This window comes from Salvelinus alpinus, chromosome 24 (assembly GCF_045679555.1).
Source record: "Salvelinus alpinus chromosome 24, SLU_Salpinus.1, whole genome shotgun sequence".
NCBI lineage: Eukaryota > Metazoa > Chordata > Actinopteri > Salmoniformes > Salmonidae > Salvelinus > Salvelinus alpinus.
The window spans coordinates 20,637,819-20,663,843 of NC_092109.1; the positions used below are offsets into that span (position 1 = coordinate 20,637,819).

The 26,025-nt window shown below is 43.6% G+C and overlaps 1 protein-coding gene across 2 annotated transcripts in view; it reads left to right on the top strand.

Annotated features, from left to right (window-relative positions):
* pappaa (pregnancy-associated plasma protein A, pappalysin 1a) overlaps positions 1-26,025 on the top strand; it is a 122,154-nt gene that overhangs the window by 80,126 nt on the left and 16,003 nt on the right. Inside the window, exons 14-21 of one of the 2 annotated variants that reach the window (XM_071363921.1) lie at positions 1,550-1,718; positions 11,074-11,257; positions 11,534-11,735; positions 11,962-12,163; positions 13,727-13,874; positions 15,884-15,999; positions 20,644-20,715; positions 24,801-24,899. In XM_071363921.1, coding sequence (XP_071220022.1) covers positions 1,550-1,718; positions 11,074-11,257; positions 11,534-11,735; positions 11,962-12,163; positions 13,727-13,874; positions 15,884-15,999; positions 20,644-20,715; positions 24,801-24,899 — 1,192 coding nt within the window. The remainder of the gene's footprint in view (positions 1-1,549; positions 1,719-11,073; positions 11,258-11,533; positions 11,736-11,961; positions 12,164-13,726; positions 13,875-15,883; positions 16,000-20,643; positions 20,716-24,800; positions 24,900-26,025) is intronic. The other variant, XM_071363922.1, reaches the window with a different exon arrangement.

The window sequence follows — 26,025 nt, forward strand, 5'->3', positions numbered from 1 at the left end:
CCATTGTAGTCTGCTTATAATATCCTGTTTCTCTTAATTCATCAACCACACTCCCACACACGTGTGTGTGCAGACACAGAGACAAACACACAAATCTGGACACACAGACTCAAAAGCATGCACATGCAAGCACACAGACATTCACTCTGGCCATATGTGAACACATTCTTGATTAATTCATTCCAATTTTGTTTTATTTGATCCCATCTATTTTCAATGTGTTTGTGTCTTGTGTTCTTTTAAACACTGCTCCAGTGAGATTGCTGATACACAGCTACAAGGTATCTATCTATCTAGCCTTTATACAGCACGATGGGGTCTCACTAAGCATTACCTTGTTGCTAACTTGTAGCTACTCCACCTAACCTCAGCCCAGCCTGAACTGAGCAGCTAGCCCCAGAGAATCTTACCTCCAAAGCAGCAGCCTTATACTGCTGATTCAAGACACTTACTGCTGGTTCTGGTAGCTTCCATCTTTTTAACACAGCGTATCTTCATGGAAAGAGGAGATACATTCTATATCTAGCTGTGTGTTCTCCATGCTATAATGAAGACAGATGTGGCGGTTGATGCTCATATGGGGACTGTACCGGACTGGTACCGATGTGTAGCCTACAGCCACCGAAGCATCATCCAGGTTGGTGCTACACTTTCGGGAGTTGATGATCCAGCCTAACCAATGGAGGAGGTGGACACGGCGAAGGTGCCTGATGAAGAACTCATGCCTGTCTATTCGACTGATGCTTCTCCGTCCCTGTACCATCAGCATTCCCTCCACTAGTATATGGTTTCTGAACTGCCTCAACACCCTGGCCTGTCAGCTGTGGAAGCCCATCGCCTAAGTCAAGACCTGCTACGACTAAAACCCTAAATGTGTCATTGTTTTGTTTTAAGAGTCTCTTTGTTTTATTATTCTTACTAGTCTGTATGTCTGGACGACTGTACTGGATGAGGTCTGGGAGGAAGTTCTGTGGGGCATTGCCTCATGGCAGCGTACCAAATGGTGCCCTGTTCTCTCTATAGAGAGCACTACCTTGGATTAGAGTCCTATGGGTAACCTATATGGGCCTGGTCAAAAGTAGTGCACCATACTGTGTAGGGAATAGGGTGCCATTCGGGACACTGTCATGGTCCCACTTCTAGGGCAGCCAGGTGAATGCAGTGTGGCACTGTGTGTGTGTGTGTGTGTGTGTGTGTGTGTGTGTGTGTGTGTGTGTGTGTGTGTGTGTGTGTGTGTGTGTGTGTGTGTGTGTGTGTGTGTGTGTGTGTGTGTGTGTGTGTGTGTGTGTGTGTGTGTGTGTACTTTGTATTGTACTGTATGGATCGTCCATCCACTGTGCATGTGAATTTAAGTGGGATGTGTCTGGCTGTGTTTGCAGCCACACTGTGATGCTGATTGTGATTCTGAGAAGTTTTTCTTATTTGTATTTTCTTCCCTGCTCCAGTTGTGTCCTATATACCCCCGTACATGCAGTATATATGTAGCTACTATGTGCATTATTATACGGGTACCAATTCTCCCCTGTTGTGCATGTGTGTGTCCCGCTAGCTGTGTCCATTACTCGTGTGAGGCCATCGACTGCCAGGATCCGCTAATCCGCAATGCAGAGCTCAAGTGCAGCAGTCTGGGCTTCTTCAACGGAGCTCGCTGCACCATCACCTGCAACTCTGGCTACGTCCTGCAGGTCCACAGAGACGATGACATCATCAAGACTCAGGTATGCACACAGGCAGACACATGGGCCCACATGGTCAGACACACGCACACAAAATGAGACACGGATGCAAATGCACCTCAGAGCAAACATTTTATAACACACACACACACACACACACACACACACACACACACACACACACACAATGTGGCCAATTCATCTGTACTGCTAGCTTAATCTTTTGTTGTACAATGTTGATGTAACTTAACTTGATGCATATACAAGACCAGTGTTGAGGGGCTGCTTTTGTAAGCTCCTTAACGTATGTTCTTGCTTTCCCATGGAACACACAAATCCATGTACACACACACACACACACACACACACACACACACACACACACACACACACACACACACACACACACACACACACACACACACACACACACACACACACACACACACACACACACACACACACACACACACATATATATGTTCACACACAAGCAGGCACAGATACACATACTGTACGCTCACACACATACGCACTGACACACGCAGATAGACAAACACACATGCACGTTCACGTGTAAGCAAACACACACACACACACACGGGCACACACACACAATATCTATGTTTAGTCTTTCTACGCTGCACCATCACCTGCAACAATATCTATGTTTAGTCTTTCTACGCTGCACCATCACCTGCAACAATATCTATGTTTAGTCTTTCTACGCTGCACCATCACCTGCAACAATATCTATGTTTAGTCTTTCTACGCTGCACCATCACCTGCAACAATATCTATGTCTAGTCTTTCTACGCTGCACCATCACCTGCAACAATATCTATGTCTAGTCTTTCTACGCTGCACCATCACCTGCAACAATATCTATGTTTAGTCTTTCTACGCTGCACCATCACCTGCAACAATATCTATGTTTAGTCTTTCTACGCTGCACCATCACCTGCAACAATATCTATGTATTTCTGCTTCACTGGGATGATGACATCACCAGGTACTCTCTGCTCACTGCGCCCCCCCTCCCTTCTTGCCTTCCCTCCCACAGCTCCTCCCTCCCTCCCCACTCACACAGTGAAGTCATCCTCACAGAGTGTTGTATGTGTCTGTGTGTTAATGGGTATGTTTGTGGTGTTTGCTGAGATGAAATACACTGCAACAAATCTGAATGTGTACTAACATCATTACTTTGCATTACGACACTGTGCAGAGGACCAAAAAAAATCCCTGTGAGACACGTATGTGTGAGCATTTCTCACGCTACTGGAGCAAGAGCTTTCAGGTTACCAAGATGTCTCAGCATCAACCCCCACATACCAGACACTCAACAGATGGGGAGCACAGACATTGACACACAAACACCAAAAACAGAAGCATGCAGGCAAGCACAAACCACCCTAAACAAACAAAGATGTTAGTTCACAGCCACGCAGTAAAACCCGTTCACTCCCACAGAGGGCTCGTAAAGACAACAGCACCAGAGCTTTATCCCCCTCCCAGGCTCTGTTAACAGACCTGCAAGCTAATCAATTAATGCTCCCTAAAACACACACACACACACAGAGAAAGAGAGAGAGACAGGCAGAGAGAGAGAGAGGGAGGGGGGAGACAGAGAGCGAGCCGGGGAGAGAGAGAGGAAGAGACAAGGGGCGCAGAAAGAGAGAGAGGGAGGGGGGGGACAGAGAGCGAGCCGGGGAGAGAGAGAGGAAGAGACAGGCAGAGAGAGAGAGAGGGAGGGGGGAGACAGAGAGCGAGCCGGGGAGAGAGAGAGGAAGAGACAAGGGGCGCAGAAAGAGAGAGGGGGGGGCAGAGAGCGAGCTGGGGAGAGAGAGGAAGAGACAAGGGGCGCAGAAAGAGAGAGGGGGGGGCAGAGAGCGAGCTGGGGAGAGAGAGGAAGAGACAAGGGGCGCAGAAAGAGAGAGAGAAAGGCAGAGGGAGAGAAAGAGAGCGGGATTGTTTGTATGTGAGAGAGAGAAATAGGTAGAGGGAACACAAGAAAGAGTGAGAGAACACAAGACAGGGAAAGAGAAAGAGAGAGAGAGAAATTACATTAGTGAGGTGGAGTGACCCATATAGAAGGAGTGAATGAATGATGTTTTGTTTTGGGTCTGGATTCCAGCGTCAGTACCGGGGCCCTCCCTCCTGTTTGCTCTGGCTATTAACATAATGGAGCACCACCTCAACTGGTTTTATGTTGGTGAGGATGAACATGTGGAAGTGGTTATGTGGGGATCTGACTGGAGCAGGGGGCAAGGGGAGCATACTGTACACGCACACACACACACACACACACGCACGCGCATGCGCACGCGCACACACACACACACACACACACGCACGCGCATGCGCACGCGCACACACACACACACACACGCACGCACGCGCACGCGCACGCGCACACACACACACACACACACAGTTGTTCTTTGTGTATATGTGTATGCATAGTCAGACTTATACTCTACATACACAACTCAGGAGCATCATGTCCATATGGCTAGGTGTTTGTGTGTTTCGGGTATGTCGGTTCTCTATTCACGAGCATGTCAGCACTACGCCCATATACGTATGCACCAACACACGAATGGTACGGGTCATTTCAGTTGAAAAGCATTTTGGTGTATGTAAACAAACAATTAGTGTGGCCCATTTGGGATGCAAGCTGTTCAGGTCTATTACACGATGAAATATGTTACTACCAGCTGTGAGAAATTCGCTTCATTACCATCTGACCATCAGACTTAACGGCATTACGTTTAATTGACAGGGCATGATGTTGATTAATGTGTCAATGGTAACTCGCTTAGGGATGAAGGATTGAAGGATCTACTTGAGAGAGAAAGAGGGAGGAGAGAGGGGGCGGGAGAGGGGGTGTAAACTACATGAGAAATCTCTATTTGAAGGCTCTTGCAGCAGGGGCAATTATTCAGGACTGGGGAGGGAGGGAGGGAATGAAAAAAGAGAGGGGGAAAAGAAAGAAAGAGCAAAAGACAACTTCAGCTCACCTCAGATGCCCCTTCCCTTGTTGTAACTTGGGGACAATACAACGACATCCTCTCTTTTTTCTTCCTTCTTTTCATCCCCCCTCTCTTCTCCTCCTCTCTCTGGTCCCTGTGCTCTAGAGGTTAAAAAGTGCAGTGTGAAGCACAATCCTATCTTCTTTCATTAGCCGATTACATTCTTGCTTCACCGGTGTCAAAGTGTTTACGGGAACTCCGCCTCTCAGATGATGCTATCACCAAAACAATATGTTGCCCCACGCCTATTTGTGTTTTTATAATGCAATCCGTTTGTATGTCAGATGTCTCCGCAGATAACCTGTGTGTGGGGGTGGGGGTGGGGGGGGTTGTGTGTGTGCAGGGTTGGGTAGGTTACTTTCTAAATGTAATCCGTTACAGTATTATTTGTATTAATCTTTATTTATTTGTATTTATTTATTTGTATTTATTTATTTGCACACAAGAAAAAACAAAACAATATGATAAATGTTTAAAACGTAAACAAAAATAACATGTGCAGGAGAGTTAAGGCCCCGTGTGGCTCAGTTGGTAGAGCATGGCGCTTAAAATGCCATGGTTGTTGGTTCAATTCCCACGGGGGACCAGTACAAAAAAAAGTATGAAATTGTATTCACTCGCTACTGTATGTTGCTCTGGATAAGAGCGTCTGCTAACTGAATAAATATACATGTAAACCCAGATAGGATTGTAGGTACCTCCCACTTTCAATGTTTATAAAACAAAACCATACAAAAAAAACATAATCAGATTTTTAAGAGAGATAAACAAATGATTGGGGATTTACACAAAGATGAAGGAAAACATGGTGAGTTAGAGGGTAAAGAAGAAAAAAGAAAACTCTAGTAAAATGCATAATCGAAATAAAAGGCTGATCGGCAGAGAAGTTATTGGGGTGAGGAGTTAAGTGGAATGTCCCTTAAAGGCCCAGTGCTTTATATCATATTGTACAACAGCTAATGAAATTAACACTATAAAAGTGTGTGTGTGTGTGTATGTGTGTGTGTGTGTGTTTGTGTGTGTGTGTGTGTGTGTGTTAGAATTATGGCCAGGAGTGTTTCCTTGTCAGGTCACATGGTCAAGGAAAAAACTCCTGGCCTGACGGCAAGAGGAACAAGAAAAACAACCACACTCTCAACTCTGTACTTGAAAGAGCCCATTTCTTCCAGGTGGTATACAATAGTATGTCTGATACTACTGGGATGTTTTGTAGGGAAACTCCAGTTACTGCTTGGAGTGACTACAATAGTCCTGTCAGAGATGCCAGCAGTACAGCTAGTTCTGTATGAGCCTAACTGCATTCTTGGTAGATAGTGTTATACTATATGTAGGGTCAGCCTGGGTAAGGTGAGGTAGGGTGAGAAGAAAGGGGATGGGACTGTATGTCTGTCTGTCTGGCTTGAATTAGGCCTAGTAGCCAGGGGTTGTTAAACCAACTCTGGAGGAGAGAGAGGCAACTGTAAAGATTTTAAAGAAGGAAACTCCAAACACACAAACTGTATACACACTTGAGCATACACTGTCGTAAACACACACACACACACACACACTTGAGAGCACACACGCACACACACAGAAACACACTTGGATGTGCCAACACCAGCCATTAGTCATAGTATTATTGTGTAGAGGCTTTTGTCAGAGTGTTCCAATATTCATTGATTGATTATTCGAATTCCATCTTGTTCTGCACTCTGTCATATGTGATGCATATGATATTTTTACAAATGTGAAAATAACTGATTTATATCAACGAAACATTATACTTTTTTGGTGTATCATATAATAGAATCAAGATGTAAGATGGAAACATATGCGAGGGGGAAACTATGAAACAACAGATCCATAACTTTAACACAGCCCGGCTTGTGAGCTTTAAACCTTGGTCACACAAAAAATAAGCATGTATACAGTGCCTTCGGAAAATATTCAGACCCCTTGACTTTTTCCACATTTGTTACATTACTGCCTTATTCTAAAATGGATTAAATAAAACAATTTCCTCAGCAATCTACACACAATACCCCATCATGACAACGCAAAAAGAGTAAAAATAAATAAAAAAGGCAAATGTATTAAAACAAAAAACAGAAATATCTTTACATAAGTATTCAGACCCTTTGCTATGAGACTCGAAATTGAGCTCAGGTGCATCATGTTTTCATTGATCATTCTTGAGATGTTTCTACAACTTGACTGGAGTCCACCTGTGGTAAATTCAATTTATTGGACAAGATTTGGAAAGGCACACGCCTGTCTATATAAGGTCCCACAGTTGACAGTGCATGTCAGAACAAAAACCAAGCCATGAGGTTGAAGGAATTGTCCGTAGAGTTCCGAGACAGGATTGTGTTGAGACACAGATCTGGGGAAGGGTACCAAAAAATGTTCTACAGCATTGAAGGTCCCCAAGAACACAGTGGCCTCCATCATTCTTAAATGGAAGAAGTTTCGATCCACCAAGACTCTTCCTAGAGCTGGCCGACGGGAAAACTGAGCAGACAGGGAAGAAGGGCCTTGGTCAGGGAGGTGTCCAAGAACCCGATGGTAACTCTGACAGAGCTCCTCTTTGGAGATGGGAGAACCTTCCAGAAGGACAACCATCTCTGCAGCACTCCACCAATTAGGCCTTTATGGTAGAGTGGCCAGACGGAAGCAACTTGTCAGTAAAATGCACATGATAGCCCGCTATGAGTTTGCCAAAAAGGTACCTAAAGACTCTCAGACCATAAGAAACAAGATTCTCTGGTCTGATGAAACCAAGATTGAACTCTTTGGCCTGAATGTCAAGCGTCACATCTGGAGGAAACCTGGCACCATCCCTACTGTGAAGCATGGTGCTGGCAGCATCATGCTGAGGGGATGTTTTTCAGCGGCAGGGACTGGGAGACTTGTCGGGATCGAGGCAAAGATGAATGGAGCAAAGTACAGAGAGATCCTAGATGAAAACCTGCTCCAGAGCGCTTAGGATCTCAGACTGGGGCGAAGGTTGACCTTCCAACAGGACAACAACCCTAAGCACACAGCCAAGAAAACACAGGAGTGGCTTCGGGACAAGTATCTTAATGTCCTTGAGTTGCCCAGCCAGAGCCCAGACTTGAACCCGATCGAACATCTCTGAAAATAGCTGTGCAGCAATGCCACCCATCGATGCTGACAGAGCTTGAGGGGATCTACAGAGAAGAATGGGAGAAACTCCCCAAATACAGGTGTGCCAAGCTTGTAGCATCATACCCATGAAGACTCAAGGCTGTAATCAATGGTGCTTCAACAAAGTACTAAGTAAAGGGTCTGAAAATTGTGGTATTTCAGTCAGTGGAGGCTGGTGACTTTAACTATTTAGGAGAATGGGAGACCCACGGTATAGGCGCGGAAGGCACAGAGACGAAAAAGTCTATTTCAAAAAATTGTCAAAGACTAATTATTTTAACCTAAAGCATTTAATCAAGACATTTAAAGTACAATATTATGGGGAATGGGAATGAGAGGGCTACTTACACAGTGTTGGGAAGGGATGACAGCAGTGATTGAATGAGGGTATGAGGCATGAGTTGAGGTGTTCAGAGGCTTGACTTCAGTGCAGGACAGGATTGGACTGGGAAGACAAAAAACTATAAGACAACACTGTACATAGTTAGACAAAATAGCTAAGAATGAGTTAGTCCAAGCAAGGAGTAAAATCATTGATGTGTAATAATGTGATTGTTTTTGTGTATGTGATTGACTCTACATACAGTAATGAGAGAAAATTGCTAGGGTCACTCACAGTGCTTGGGGGGAAACATTCAATGTGCCAGTTGATGAGACGTGGCTTCACGCTAACAAGCTATACTTTTGATTCAAGTTGGTATTGAACGCCCTCACCTTTTCATCCGTCTTCATGAAACTGATCTCAGGCAGAGGTCGACCCTTACTTTTAATACGCACCTTTTCTGTGTACCCCAGAGAATGAAAGGGGTTCTTCAACAAAAAGTCCACAACATTCTTGGCAGCGTTGGCCATTCTACCATTCTGGCGGAGAATACTGCCTACTCATGCTGGTAGCTAGCTAGCTGCTGAAGTTAGCAAAGCAAATTTAAATAATTGCACTAAATGAACACAAAAATAAAGTTCTAAAACCAAGAAAACTATAATATAATATACCTCCTCCATCTCCTGTAATTTGAAAAAAATCATTTGAATTGAATAATATAAAACAAATGCTCAACTCTCCCTCTAAACTCATAATCTCTATCCAACAATGTCATCAAGCCTCTCAACACATAAAACCCTCATAATGCTCTGTGGCACAATCCCAAAACAACTCACTAGGTTTGTTCTCTGATCCTAATTCTCTGATTGGATAGACAACATGTCAGTTCATACTGCAAAAGCTTTGATTGGTTGGAGGACGTCCTCCGGAAGTGGTCATAATTACCATATATGTCTATGGAAGGGGGTGAGGACAGTGGCTTCTTCCTCGATAGCCAGAGGAGGACAGAAGCTAGCTGTCCTCCGGCTATACCATGGTTTGATTTGGATCTCTTTTAGTCCCCATTTGGACTAATCTTCCAAGAGTCCTTAAACATTAAAATACAATTTATAATACGAACACATTTTCACATATAACACACTATTACAAACATACATAATATACTAACATAATGACCCAATAAATACTCAATCTAAAAAATATTGATTCTTCATCTACTATAGTCCCACAACATTTCTATGTATTATATTTAAATGGTTTTAAAATAATTTTTACATGTATATATTGAAAGGTTTCTGGTTTGCTCAGTTAATTTATTCCATTTCTTTATTGCTCTAAATCGATTTATTTTTTTGCCTATTTCTCTTTTCTGTCTGGATAACGCATAAATGGTGGACAATCTATTCCTAGTATTTACGGAATGTCTGTCTCTTACCAACTGAATACCGTTGTGAATAGAACTCGGCCGTTTTAAATTATGTATATTATGAAATAAAATTAGCATGTTTTTTTCAATTATCTTGTCAATTGATGACCAACCAAGAACACTGCGCATGACTGCAACAGAAGAACCATATCTCCACCTTAAAACAATGCTTGCTGCTTTGTTCTGTGCAATCTAATCTCTCCTAACTTCACTTGATTGTGCTACCCCAGAGAGTGCTGTTGAGGCTACTGTAGACCTTCATTGCAAAACAGTGTATTTTAATCAATTATTTGGTGACATATGAATATATTTAGTATAGTTTTATCTATAAAGGATAACTTTTTTAAGGTTTCACTATTTTTATGAAATTTCACTGAGGAAATTTCCCCTTCCTCCTCTGAGGAGCCTCCACTGATTTCAGTTGTTGTTTTTTATAAATTAGCAAACATTTATAAAAAACAGTTTTTGCTTTGTCGTTATGAGGTATTGTGTGTAGATTTATGAGGGAAAAAACGATTTAACCAATTTTAGAATATGGCTGTAACGTAACAAAATGTGGAAAAAGTCAAGGGGTCTGAATACTTTCCAAAGGCACTGTATATGTAATTCAAGTCTGGACCTGTCTGAAATCTGGACACGGTTTTATTTACCCAAATACCAGGTTGGTAAAACCATTTCTTCTTTCTGTTTAACATTTTTACTGGAAAAGACAGAATCACAAACACACTTGACACACAGACGACCCTGAGATTCCCTTTTCACTTTTGTCTCTTGATATACAATATGACCTTTTGGTCATCAAAGATGGAATGGCTTTGAGAGGAACGGTATGGTACCTACTGTGTCTGTGTGCTTGCGCTGGTGCGTCTACATGTGTGTACCTATATATGTCCAGATGCAGTCTGTCCAGCGGCTCTTTTGAATATCACTGTTCACTGAAGCGAAAGGTGCCAACATTCCTCCCAGTTGGTTTTCTGACCACACAATGCTGTGATGGGATCAAAACAAACCGTGAATACATCCTCCCAATGTGGAGTTGGAAGAAAATGTGTTTGGGATAATCCCCAGTGTACTAGTTCTGGTGAAAAGTGTCACCCTCCCTCATTCTAAATGTGTTTTGCATTAGGATGATACGACCGTTGATGGATATCATAACCTGAAATGGTTTTTCATCAGCAGTTACCTGAGCCGCTGACAAAGCCCAGTCAGTTAAGTGCGTGACATTTAAGAACTGCTTGGCTCTGTCCTGTTACAACGGCTTGTTGAGCAAGCACTAAATTGACGGACATATTTGTGTGTCGTTGCTGACTCTGTGTGAGTGTGCGCTATGTACCATACTGGGTGGGGGTGTGTATGTGTCTGTGTGTGTTTGCATGTGTGTGTGCGTGTGTGTGTGTGTGCTGCTTGCATCCATGTGTGTTGTCCCAATTTTCAATTTTTTTCCTAACGTGTCTCCCCTCACTCCAGTCGGACTCAACAGTGACCATCACCTGTGCAGATGGAAAGTGGAATAAGCAGGTGTCGTGTGAGCCAGTAGACTGTGGCCTACCAGACAAGTACCACGTCCACCCAGCCCACTTTAACTTCCCTGAGGGAACTACTTATGGCAAGAGGAGTACCTTCCAGTGCAGGGAGCCTGCCCAGCTCGTAGGTGAGATACACTGTCTCAACACACACACACTGTCACAACACACACACACACACTTTCTCAACACACACACACACACACACACACACACACACACACACACACACACACACACACACACACACACACACACACACACACACACACACACACACACACACACACACACACACACACACACACACACACACACAGTCTCATGGCTAACCGGATCTTTTTTTATATCCCGTATACTGTATATTGTTCTCTGTGTTCAACTATTTGTCCCCCCCCCCCCAGGTTCTAACAACACCCTGACGTGTCTGGAGGATGGTCTGTGGTCGTTCCCCGAGGCGCTGTGTGAGCTGCGCTGTCCGGCTTCGCCCCATGTGCCCAACGCCATGCTGCAGACCAAGCGCTGCAACGACACAGGCCTCAAAGTGGGCTCCCTCTGCAAGTACAAGTGCAAGCCAGGCTACCACGTCACCAACAAGCCCAAAAGGTATCCGACCACCCACATGGCTTACATTTGGGGTCAATTACATTTAAGTTCAGTTCAAATGACTGGGTTTGAAATGGAATTGATCCAAATTATCCTGTCTAACTCTTGATCTTCGCCTTTCCCACCCTTTCAACATGGAGCATGTCTCTAGTCTTTGTCCTCTCAATTCAGTTCCACTCAACTCAAACCAACATGTTTTGTCTTGGTCTTCATCTGTGTTCGTCAGGCGAGCATTTAAGCGTCAGTGCACGGAGGACGGCAGCTGGCTGGAGGGGGCGTGCGAACCGGTGACCTGTGACCCTCCGCCCGCCATCTTCCACGGCATGTACCAGTGCACCGACGGCTTCCGCTTCGACAGCACCTGCTGGATCAACTGCCCCAGAGCCAACCACACGGTGAGACCGCTGCACACCGCTCCATGCAAGCAGGTCTGTCTCTCTCTACTCCGCCGCTCAACTGTCTGTCTGTGTTCGTTGGGCTTTCTGTCTGTCCGTCTATCTGTCTGTCTTTGGGTCTGTTTGACTTTCTGTCTTTTGGGCTCACTGTCTGGCTATGGGTCTGTTTGTCTGTCTATCTGTCTGTCTGTCTGTGGGGCTGTCTATCTGTCTGTGGGGCTGTGTGCTTTGTATGTCTGCGGAACTGTCTATCTGTCTGTCTGCGGAACTGTCTATATGTGTGTTTATGTTTACGTGTGTCTCTGTCTGTCTGTCTATCTGTTATCTAGTTGGTTGTCAGTCTGTCTGTCTGTCTGTCCATTTGTCCGTCTGTCAGCTGTTCGCCTGTATCTGTTGTCTTTATGAAGTGTGAGAGAAAAATGTGTTAGGCAAGGGGAGATATAATGCACAAATGTGGAAGCAGGTACAGTAAATATGCAAATTTTTACACATGCACTTTCTCACAAACTCTGTCACATACATGCTTTCACACATTCACAGTGTACATGACACTCACACAAAACACACAGACTTCCTTGCAATGCATTGCCCTTGACCCGAGGATCTCTCTGTATGATAGCCTTTGATGCAGTGGTGTGTAGATTAGCATGTCCCGGTGTGTGTGGCTGTATTATAATGAGAGGATCAGAGGGTGTTAGGGTCTCCAGTGTTAGCATGTACAGTATGATTCATAGACAGAGGAGATTATCCCTCTCTCACATTCTCTTTCTCTCAGCCCCCTTTCCTCTCCTGCCTACTGTCTCCCCTCTTCTCTCTCTCTCTCACTCTCTCTCTCTATCTCACGCTCCTTCGCGCTCTCTCTCTCTCTCTCTCTTTTGCTCTCTCTCTCTCTCTCTCTCTCACTCTCTCTCTCTCGCTCTCTCTCGCTCTCTCTCTCGCTCTCTCCCACTCTCTTTTGATCTCACACTCTCTCTTCCGCTCTCTTTTGATTTCACACGCTCTCTCTCACTCTCTCTCTCTCTCTCACTCACTCTCACTCTCGCTCTCTCCCGCTCACTCTCTCACTCTCTCCCGCTCACTCTCTCTCACTCTCTCCCACTCACTCTCTTGCTCTCTCTCTCGCGCTCTCGTTTGATCTCACACACTCTCTCTCACTCTCTCTCACTCACTCCCGCTCATTCTCTCCCGCTCACTCTCTCCCTCTCCCGCTCCCTCTCCCGCTCCCTCTCTCTCTCTCTTTCTCTCTCTCTCTCTCTCTCTCTCTCTCTCTCTCTCTCTCTCTCTCTCTCTCTCTCTCTCTCTCTCTCTCTCTCTCTCTCTCTCTCTCTCTCTCTCTCTCTCTCTCTCTCTCTCTCTCTCCCTCCATCAGTCCCACTGAAGTAGCACAGCCAGTTATTAGAACGACATTGATTTTCAAAATAGTTGTGATACAGACAGATACAGCAATATTATAGCCTTTCTAATCCTCCTTGACTACAGACTCCAATTCTTATCATGTTTCATGGTAGTATGGAAGGTGGTTCTCAATGTCCTCGGTGTGTGTGTGTGTGCGCGTGCATGTCTGTGCGTGCATGTGCGTGCGTGTGTGCAAAGCAGGGGCCCAGCACCAATGTGATCCGTTGCAGGAAGGACGGCAACTGGACTGGTTCCTTCAAGCTCTGTCCTCAGAGCAAGGGACAGTGCTCTCTACCTCAAAACCTTAACCCCAGCATACGAGTCAGCTGCAAGAAGGGACATGGAATAGGTCTGTATTTGCACTATGTGTGTGATATAGCAGAAACCATATATTATACACTATGTTTGTCAGAATATAGAGCATCACTAGGGACCAGAGTAATTCCTGGTCTTAAGGTTAAGTTACATTTTGGGACCTTGACATAGAAAATATGGGACGACAGTTAGCCTACCGGTTAGAGCGTTGGGCCAGTAACCGAAAGGTCGCTAGCTCGAAATCCCTGAGCAGGTGAAAATACTGTCAATGTGCCCTTGAGCAAGGCACTTAATCCTAATTGCTCCAGGGTCACCTTTGATAATGGCTGACCCTGGCCATGACCCCACTTTTCAAGGGTGTCTCCGGTGGAGTAGGGATATGCAAAAATCACATTTCTATTTCACTCATGCGTATAATACACACTTGTACGTGTGTGAAACAGGACAAATAAACTCAGCAAAAAAATAAACATCCTCTCACTGTCAACTGTGTTTATTTTCAGCAAACTTAACATGTGTAAATATTTGTATGAACATAACAAGATTCAACAACTGAGACATAAACTGAACAAGTTCCACAGACATGTGACTAACAGAAATTGAATAATGTGTCCCTGCACAAAGGGGGGTCACCAGCTGGTGTGGCCACCAGCTGCATTAAGTACTGCAGTGCATCTCCTCCTCATGGACTGCACCAGATTTGCCAGTTCTTGCTGTGAGATGTTACCACACTCTTCCACCAAGGTATCTGCAAGTTCCCAGACATTTCTGGGGGGAATGGCCCTAGCCCTCACCCTCCGATCCAACAGGTCCCAGAAGTTCTCAATGGGATTGAGATTCATGCTCTGCGCTGGCCAAGGCAGAACACTGACAATCCTGTCTTGCAGTGGCATTGTCATGGCTGGTGGCATTGTCATGCTGGAGGGTCATGTCAGGATGAGCCTGCAGGAAGGGTACCACATGAGGGAGGAGGATGTCTTCCCTGTAACGCACAGCATTGAGATTGCCTGTAATGACAACAAGCTCAGTCCGATGATGCTGTGACACACCGCCCCAGACCATGACGGACCCTCCACCTCCAAATCGATCCCGCTTCATAGTACAGGCCTCGGTGTAACGCTCATTCCTTCGAGGATAAACGCAAATCTGACCATCACCCCTGGTGAGACAAAACCGTGACTCGTCAGTGAAGAGCACTTTTTGCCAGTCGTGTCTGGTCCAGCGATGGTGGGTTTGTGCCCATAGGCGACGTTGTTGCCGGTGATGTCTGGTGAGGACCTGCCTTACAACAGGCCAACAAGCCTTCAGTTCAGCCTCTCTCAGCCTGAGCACTGATGGAGAGATTGTGCGTTCCTGGTGTAACTCGGGCAGTTGTTGATGCCATCCTGTACATGTCCCGCAGGTGTGATGTTCGGATGTACTCATCTTGTGCAGGTGTTGTTACACGTGGTCTGCCACTGCGAGGACGATCAGCTGTCCGTCCTGTCTCCCTGTAGCGCTGTCTTAGGCGTCTCACAGTACGGACATTGCAATTTATTGCCCTTGCCACATCTGCATTCCTCATGCCTCCTTGCAGCATGCCTAAGGCACATTCACGCAGATGAGCAGGGACCCTGGGCATCTTTCTTTTGGTGTTTTTTAGAGTCAGTAGAAAGACCTCTTTAGTGTCCTAAGTTTTCATAATTGCGACCTTAATTTTCCTACCGTCTGTAAGCTGTTAGTGTCTTAACGACCGTTCCACAGGTGCATGTTCATTAATTGTTTATGATTCGTTGAACAAGCTTGGGAAACAGTGTTTAAACCCTTTACAATGAAGATCTGTGAACTTATTTGGATTTTTACGAATTATCTTTGAAAAAGGGACGTTTCTTTTTTTGCTGAGTTTATAACCACCCACCAAGTTATTATTATTATCAAATAGATCACCCAGTGGATATTTATTAAACTGTTGTTTTCTAAATCGAATAAAACCTGATTTGATGTGTGAACAGTTTGTGCAGACACTGATGATATCGTTGGGTTTGTTTTGTAACACACACACAGGTGAGGAGTGTGAGCTGACGTGCAGGGACAATAACAGCGATGTGGTGATCCTGCTTAGCAACATGACCGCAGACAGCATGCGCAAGGAGCACTGGAGAAACCCACCCAAAGTCAAGGTGTGTGTGTGTGTGTGTGTGTGTGTGTGTGTGTGTGTGTGTGTGTGTGTGTGTGTGTGTGTGTGTGTGTGTGTGTGTGTGTGTGTGTGTGTGTGTGTGTGTGTGTGTGTGTGTGTGTGTGTGTGTGTGTGTGTGTGTGTGTGTGTGTGTGTGTCACAAGTATCACAGACATACTTCACAAAGCACTGCTGCTCATGATCCTTCCTATTAGGAATTTTACACTACGTGTCTATATCCTGGTAATATTATGAACTACAGAAGGACCGAGCCATTCCCACCTACTGTCTCTCTGTGGCCAAATCATCTTGGGTGGCTCGACAACGGAAAACACATCATATTGATAGGAACAGACAAAGACAGACAGACAGACAGACAGACAAAGACAGTATGGGACAACAAACATAAGAGGAACCCTCTGCGAGAGTTGCAGTGGACTCTGGAACATGAAGTGTTGTACTGCCAAGCTCGGTGTAGTCCAATACCACCACCACCACCACCCGCTACAGTATACCCAACTTACATTCAGTTAACCTTCTATTACCAGGCATATCATAACACAATTAACCAATGCGGCTTGGAACAACACAGTCAGATCCCAGCCAGTCATCTCTGAACTCATGTGAACCCGCAGCCAGCGACGGGGCCAAGTCGTAAAAGTTCAAAAGCGCCGTGTCGTCAGTAATCACTATAATTTTTGAAACGACCCCATTACAAGCCTTAATAGCCTGGTTTGATTTAGATATACCTGACAGGGCTATTGTATTGAGTCTGCACTGATTGCCTAAATTGGCAGCTGCGATTGCAAAAAAAGGGTGGGGGGGTCAGTTTACAGAAGCGTACTGTAAACGTTGTGTAAGCTTTGTCCCCCCCCCCCCGTGCGCGTAATTCACATGGAGAGTAATGAAATACACTACGATAAGAACCATAATGACGTTGTTGTCTCGAAATGTATTTGTCGGTGAATTCCACCGCTTCCTCGCTTCATTTTACTTGATTTAAGTCAATGGGACTTAATTATTAAATTTCAGTTAAAAGCTATTTTGAAGGTTTTTAGCTACAGTTGGATGGAGGCGGACCATAAATAGGGCCAGGGGCTACGCTAGCCAATGCGGGCCTTGGGAGTTGGGATTGAGAGCGTTATGTTTTTCTAGTGGTGTTTTGTTTTCATTACAAGTCGCACTGAGTCAGCCATTTGTGGCGGTGCGGGGGAAATAAAATGATCCGTTTGTAATTGATTTGTGTAATTGATATGATTTATACGCTGGTGTAATGTGAGTCTGGAGACGAGGCAAAAGGGGGAAAGGGAAACAGAATTGATGGAGCATAGAGAGGCTACACGAGGGTTGGATGAGGTGAAATCAATAGGCTGTTCCAGTGTGCTCAGCAGTGTATACTGCTGCTGCTTGTACCTCTGTGCCGGCACATGTCAATCAATGCATGCGAATTCCAATTCAACCTGTTCCACACTCTTTGGCTACCTGACAACAACAGGAAACACCCTCCCCTCTAGAATAAAAATATCTCAACTTTGTCAGTCTGGTTGTGTGCAGCGGATGACTACTCAGTCAGGTTTGCCTTCAGAACTGATGGCTCACACCACGGGACATCCAGTTTCTAAATGAAAGTGTCAACTCAACCTGAACACACTTCTGAAAGCCTGATCTGGAAATCCACCCTGGTATCTGCAATTGATTGAATCCTGGCCTATAAGGGTTTTCAAATGAGTGATTCGTAATATGCCTCTTATCTCTAATCACATGAGTGATGCTTAATATGCCTCCTATCTCTAATCACATGAGTGATGCTTAATATGCCTCTTATCTCTAATCACATGAGTGATGCTTAATATGCCTCTTATCTCTAATCACATGAGTGATGCTTAATATGCCTCTTATCTCTAATCACATGAGTGATGCTTAATATGCCTCTTATCTCTAATCACATGAGTGATGCTTAATATGCCTCTTATCTCTAATCACATGAGTGATGCTTAATATGCCTCTTATCTCTAATCACATGAATGATGCTTAATATGCCTCCTATCTCTAATCACATGAGTGATGCTTAATATGCCTCCTATCTCTAATCACATGAGTGATGCTTAATATGCCTCCTATCTCTAATCATGTGATCCGTACCACCAACAATATCACAAAAACTCAATAGAAGACTGATTATGGGAAATATAGTTGCATAAGTAGAGAACCATCAAATATGACTGATGATTCACTAATAACCCATGATTAGATTATGTGGTAGTATTCTCATGTCATTTTACCTTCAATCTTTATCGTGGAGCTACTCTTGATTCACTATTAAAAATGCAGCCATTTTCTTTAGAACACAGGCTGAAATCCACTTTGCATTTCCATATGTGCTGAGCCAGGGGGTTTAGTCTCTTCATCACTTATAGTGATGTATCACCCTTCCGACCCATTAGTTTGGGGGTTTGACCCACTTAGGCTACCATACTCCTCCTCTCTCTCTCACTTTCTGTAGCTCTCTTTCCTTGCATCAGCAGAAATTACACTGCTACATTTAGAATCAGTCATTTCTGTGTGAATAATATCTATTAGAGACATGACCTCACCATGGATCTATTTTGGTGTGATATCATTGCACGTGGGGCAGGTGCTTGGGCGAGGATCCCGTGCATGGCGGAGGGGGGGGGTGAAGTGAGGCCACGGTTGTGGATTATTTTGATTTACGGTCATGCCTAGCGGGTTGGTCGGTGACATCATCTTCTTATCGAAAATGGCAGCAAAAAGTTTTACAACTAGTCTCTCTAGCCCCCCCTCCCAGCTGCAACCCCCTTTGCAGATGTAGAGGACATGTACCAAAGTCTAGCCAATCTTACTATGGTCATCCTGCCTGGGGGGAGTCTATTTGACCACCCCCCACCCCACTTAAGTGAGCTCACCCACTTCACAGAAGCGTGCTGGGAAAGGAATGTGGTGCTACCCAGCATCCAACTGTCCTCAATTGCTCTGTTGTTCTTTCTCTCTGTCTGCCGATCCCTCTCTCTCTGCCCTCTCTCCGTTCCTCTTTTTTCTACCATTGATTTGCTGACGGCACTGAAATGAAAAATACCTTAGTTTGCAGCAGTGAAAAAGCGTGTCAATTCGTGTGTTATTGGGACATGGCAGGGCTGGGAAAAAAATGCTCCGGCGGAGGTCAGCCAGTCCTTTGCTGTGGATGGCACTTTTGGTCTTGGTCGGCACTGGGTAGGTTTTACTGCATGTACTGCGCTGCCTACGTCTTGGGACATCACGTTCCCCTGAAAACCCTCTCTGCTCTCTCATTTCACACAGACAGACCCTGCGGAAGACAGATATTCTTTTATACACTCTCTCAGCCCGCATAACATACACACATACACGGAGACACACAGATACGCACACACAGACACAGGCGTGTACGCACACACACACACACATTACATTCAAATCACCTCAGAAGCCCCCTAGAACAAATGTGTGTATGTTATGTATCCCAAGTGAGAGCAGACAATGAAAGCAAGAGAGCAGATTCCACACATACTGTGGAGATATTTGAGAACACGTTTCGTACTCAATCTCCCGGGGCGCTGGTATGAAAGAGCACCTTTATACAGTATAAGGATCAAGTTATATCATGTCAAGTAGATTTATTCAGCGATCTGTGGAGGGGTAATCCATCAAAAGCAGGCTTCACCACCATTGAAAACATCCATTCATTTATTCATATGGAAAATGCCATGAACTTAACTCTTCCTGAATGTGGAGTGAGTTAAGGTAACAACATAACAAGGAACATGGTCGTTCCACTGGAGTGTTGGCTCCCTGCCCTCCTCACAGACCAGGATGTGTCACAATATGTGTTATCCAAATAGGCACATGTATTGTGACGAGAGAGAGGAAAAAAAGATTTATGACAAAAGTTGTTCGATTTTGGTAAGCTGGTAACGTTGGAATGCGATGGAGGCATGATGTGGTTGAGCAGGATAGGTCTAAGTCAGCTTCAGTCGCTTTGGTAAAAGCATCTCGTTGTAAGGTATTTCAAGTTATTTGACCTGTAGAAGCACTTTCTGCAACCTACCTTTGTGCAAGTGAATCAACTAGGTGTGAAATGTGCTTGTGGTTGTGATCAGACGTCACTGCGAGCCGGATCTGTTGAAACAAGACGCTGAGGTGGCAGACTTCAAAGAGCCAACCAACCATCATCAGACGTGTACTATATCCTCCTCTCAATATCAATGTTGCCTTCTATTGATGTAGAGATATTTACTGTATCAGTTCCAGAGGTTAGGCGGTTTCTTTTTTGGACTTGTGTGCCAGCGTTCCTTTCGATGTTGACTGGTAGAAACTGTATGTTCAGCCTACCCACTGGGCAAAAACTGGTTGAATCAACGTTGTTCGCACATCATTTCAACCCCCCCACGCAAATCAACATGATGATATTAGATTTGCATAAAGTCATCTTGTTCTAATGACCAATATGGCTATAATATCCATCCTTACAACTACAAATCTCCCCCTATCATTTCTATTTTTGAATCAATATATTTTATTCCACAGCTCACAGATTGACATTTCATCCATATACGGTAGAGATATTTTGACTGTCTGAACTCCTACTGACTGTTTTCCTTTTGTCTCCTTACAGAATGTAGTGTGTACAATGGGACTGAAGTGGTATCCACATCCAGAGGTGCTCCACTGCATCAAAAGATGTGATGTAAGAACTTCTATGAACTTCCTGAGAATAGTAGTTTATCTATGAGATAAAGGTTTTGCCTGAGATGAAATATATGGGCTAAGGGCCTAATCTTTGTGAGAGGATGTGAGGGAAGGACTTCACCTGAGTTACAGGAAGTGGGGTAATAGGTTTGCATGAGAGGGAGAGAGGTAAGGACTTCAACCAGAGAGAACGAGGTGAAGCAAGAGGGTCCACTCCCATCCAAATCTGTCCATGTGGTAATACAGCGATAAGCAGACTAATAAGCAGACCAATAAGCAGACCATATGCCTTCACGACTCCCATTGTTAGGGCAGAGACCATCTTGTCATTAAATACAGTATCTCTGATTCAAATGCGTGAGAGGAAGTGAGGTAAGAGGACGTGCCATGCGTCATGGAGGCCAGTGGTGATGATGAGAGGTGTGTGAGGAGTATAAACACTGTCACAGAACAGGATTATAACCAGTGCCTCTTTATGTATTTTGCAAAGTATCCTGCTATTTTCTAAATGTTATCAGATCAGGCATCACCTTAAGTTTCCAGATATGTAGCTCTTTCAATTTGTTCTACTCCCCATGGAGGTTGTGCAGACACTAGCCTGGCGGGAGCCGTCAAGATTTAAAGATACACAGATACAAATACAGACATAGATACACACACATATACGCAATCACACACATATACGCAATCACACACACACACACACACACACACACACACACACACACACACACACACACACACACACACACACACACACACACACACACACACACACACACACACACACACACACACACACACACACACACACACACACACACACACACACACACACACAGTTCTGAACACACTGCCAGCCAGCCAGTGAAGTAGCAAGCTACCTATCAGAGAGACAAGCCTTTTAACAGCAGGTGAGCTCATTCGGGAGAAGGTTGAAATATAACATTGTTTCAGAGCATGGGTAGCTAATTGTTCTCTCTGGGGAGACGCTCTGCTCCAGTGACGTCAGTTACCGTGGATACCGGCACAAGCGGAGTAGCCAATTAGTCAGGTTTGATTCATGTTGTCTCCAAAATCAAACACTTTACCCACATGGGGACCTGGATCTGTTTCAGAGAATCCCACCACTAGAGAAGTGAAGCAGGAAAGAACTGATACTGGGCTATAGTAGCCTAACACTTTGTCTACACACCCTATGTAGCTGATATTGTAGTATGACAATATTTTCAGATCCGTTAATATGGTTAACAAAACTTGTTCTTTCCTTTTTTCCAAAATATATATTTATCGCAAAACTTCAATTAATATCCCAAGCGTTTATTTGCATCAATCACTGAACACAACCAGCACTTATTAGAGACAGGCTTCTATTTGAGCCAGGTGTCTATTTCCTTAATACACACAGCTTACCTTTTTCCTCCCCCTACCTTGCAGTCTCGCCCTCTTCTGATCCATCTCAGACAAATGGTGAAGTTTGACTTTTGGTTAATTTTTTGTGGTTTAATTTTTCGCCATTCTCTCATTTATAGTGGATCAATTCCAAAATGCCTTGCTGTTGCCTCGCCCAATTTTTGCTCTGTGAATTTGATCACGGCTAGCTTGAATTTGATGTTGTGTTTTCTTTTTGGTGGTGTCATGGCAACGGTGATAGAATAAATAAAAATATGCAAATCACCGTGGAAATATCAGAGCGGTGTCCATGGTAACCTCATAAACAATTAATTTAGACCGGGCGTTTATTGGAAACAGGCATTTATTTTCTGAAATGTGTGCCGATGCGAGGCTATTAAAAGGGACAAGTGGCGTTTAATTTAAGTTGGTCGATTTTACTGTGATATATTTTCAGTTTATCGTAGTAAAGAAAGTATTCACCCTCTAATCGGTGTTGGTAGTAGGATGATGTCATCATCCACACAGTTTAAGCCAATTGGATAAAACAGGAAGGGTAGGGCGGGGCTAGCCTCATAAAGCACATGATTGGAGTGTTTCTTAGCCTCATATAGTTTATGGTGTACTCATGTTTACATGTCTGGACCTCCCGTGGCTTAAAAAGTCACACTGGAAGAGACAACATTTTTGTACCGGATCCCGGATCCGGGATCCTCCTCATCAAAAAAGCTGACTAGCATAGCCTAGCCTAACGGGACAGGGATATCATATAATATAATTTTCATGAAATCACAAGTCCAATACAGCAAATGAAAGATAAACATCTTGTGAATCCAGCCATCATTTCCGATTTTTAAAATGTTTTACAGCGAAAACACAATATGTATTTCTATTAGCTAACCACAATAGCCAAACACACAACCGCATATTTTCACCATGTTTCCACCGCATAGGTAGCTTTCACAAAACCGACAAAATAGAGATAAAATTAGTCACTAACCAAGAAACAACTTCATCAGATGACAGTCTTATAACATGTTATACAATACATTTATGTTTTGTTCGAAAATGTGCATATTTGAGGTATAAATCATAGTTTTACATTGCAGCCACAATCACAAATAGCACCAAAGCAGCCATAATAATTACAGAGAGCAACGTGAAATAATTAAATACTCATCATAAAACATTTATGAAAAATACATGGTGTACAGCAAATGAAAGATAAACATCTTGTGAATCCAGCCAATATTTCCGATTTTTTTAAGTGTTTTACAGCGAAAACACAATATATATTTATATTAGCTCACTACAGTAGCCAAACACACAACGCGATTTACTCCCCGCAAAAATAGCTTGCACAAAACCGACAAAATAGAGATAAAATGAATCACTAACCTTGAACAAATTCATCAGATGACAGTCTTATAACATCATGTTATACAATACAATTATGTTTTGTTTGAAAATGTGCATATTTAGAGCTACAAATCCTGATTATACATTGTGAATACGTAGCATCGATTCACCAGAATCTCCGGAGATATTTTGGACACTCACCTAATCTGACCAAAGAACTCATCATAAACTTTACATAAAAATACCTGCTGTATGGCAAATGAAAGATACACTGGTTCTTAATGCAACCACTGTGTTAGATTTTTAAAAATAACTTTACCATAACATACAACTTGCGTTATTGTGAGACAGCGCTCACCAAAACGGCGGAGAATAGACATCAACATATTACACAGAAATACGAAATAACATCATAAATGTTTTCTTACTTTTGCTGAGCTTCCATCAGAATGTTGTACAAGGAGTCCTTGGTCCAGAATAAATCGTTGTTTGGTTTTAGAATGTCCATTTCTTCTGTCGAATTCGCGCCACAATGCTAGCCAAGGTTGCTAACATTCCCATCCTCTCTTGACGCAAAGAACGGAAAACTCCAAAAGTCCCAATAAACGTTGAATAAACTGATAAAATTCGGTTGAAAAAACCTACTTTATGATGTTATTATCATATGTATCAAATAAAATCAGAGCCGGAGATATGCGCCGTGTAAACCGAACGCTTTTCAGAAGACAATGTCGAGACAAAGAAAATTCCGGACCTGTCACTCCAAAAGCTCTTGTTCGGCCTCAGATCAAGCTAGACACCCCATTCCACCTTCCACTGCCTGTTGACATCTAGTGGAAGGCGTATGAAGTGCATGCATATCGATAAATAAAAGACAGTTGAATAGGCAGGCCCTGAAACAGAGCCTCGTTTTCAGATTTTTCACTTCCTGTATGGAAGTTTGCTGCAAAATGAGTTCTGTTTTACTCACAGATATAATTCAAACAGTTTTAGAAACTTGAGAGTGTTTTCTATCCAATAGTAATAATAATATGCACATTGTATGATCTAGAAAAGAGTACGAGGCCGTTTCATTTGGGCACGATTTTTTCCAAAGTTTTAATCAGCAAATCCAGAACAAAACCTAAAAAATGGCACTGGGTGAGATGGGGATAAGACAAAAAAAAACAATACAATATGAATAAAATCAAACTTGAATATAGAGCACTTAAATGGGGTAATCAAATACATCAGAGAGAATCAGTGTGGTTTTCATCTATGTTGTCCATATGTGTATGTGTTGTTGATGATGTCCTGCCTCTTATTGTCTCCTCTTGATGGTCTCTGTCACAGCCGTTCATTGGAGACAATTACTGTGACTCGGTCAACAACAGAGCCTTCTGTAACTACGACGGAGGGGACTGCTGCCACTCCACCGTCAAGACCAAGAAGGTGAGTAGTACAGAACATCTGGACCGGGATTCACTAAACCTTCTCAAGACAAAATGGCTTCTTCTTATCTGTCTTTTGAAATTGTTTAAGATAAGTTAACATAACAGTTAAGTTGCTACTCCTTAACAAAGTTAATGGGAATTATCTTAAATGTATTCTTATGTTGTCACTGTGGCTACTGAGTAATTTGAGTAGTTCGTTTGTGAACTTATGCTCGCTGACATATCTTTCTGATCTTGACATTTTGAAGATAAGCAACATTAAGCTTCCCTTTTCTATTGCACATTGGCAGTGCCTTATCAGTTGGTGTTCATGATTGTCCCTTGCTAGATGGTTGAGGTTGATATTTTGCCTTTCTCTATGATTCAGATAAGGTCCCCTTCCTTGTTAATCTCTAGCAGGGTGTGTGTGTTGTGGTCTGTTACCCAAGCTGTGTCTGGCTCTCTGGGTTAGAAGTCTGTACTGTAATCTGTTTCTCTGGCTCCTTATGCTCCTCTGTGTATCTGGCTGGGTTTTTACTGTAGTATGTGTATCTGTTTGTCTCTCTGTCTGGCTCGTTTTGCACTGTAGCATGTGTCTGTCTGTCTGGCTCGTTTTGCACTGTAGCATGTGTCTGTCTGTCTGGATCCAGAGTCTCTTCATTTCCTGCTGGGAGTCGGCCCATGTGTCCACTCTCCACAGAGTCCAATCAGAATGTGTGTGATTGCTTCCGTTCCACCTATCAGGATTAATAATCAACGTTTTATTCTCACAGTTCTATACTCCCCACCTTTCCACTCTTCCTGTTCTTTTAGACTCCTCCACTTTTACCTATTCCACTCGATCTGTTCTTGTTGTTAACCTGTTATGGCTGCAGCCCGACGCCTATGACAACATCCAGCTCAAGTGCAGGGCGCGAAATTCAAAATCTATTTTTTTTTAAATATTTAACTTTCACACATTAACAAGTCCAATACAGCATTTGAAAGATAAACATCTTGTCAATCCAGCCAACATGTCCGATTTTTTAAATGTTTTACAGAGAAAACACCACATATATTTATGTTAGCTCACCACCAAATAAAAAAGAGGACAGACATTTTTCACAGCACAAGTAGGATGCAAGTAGCATGCACAAGCCAACCTA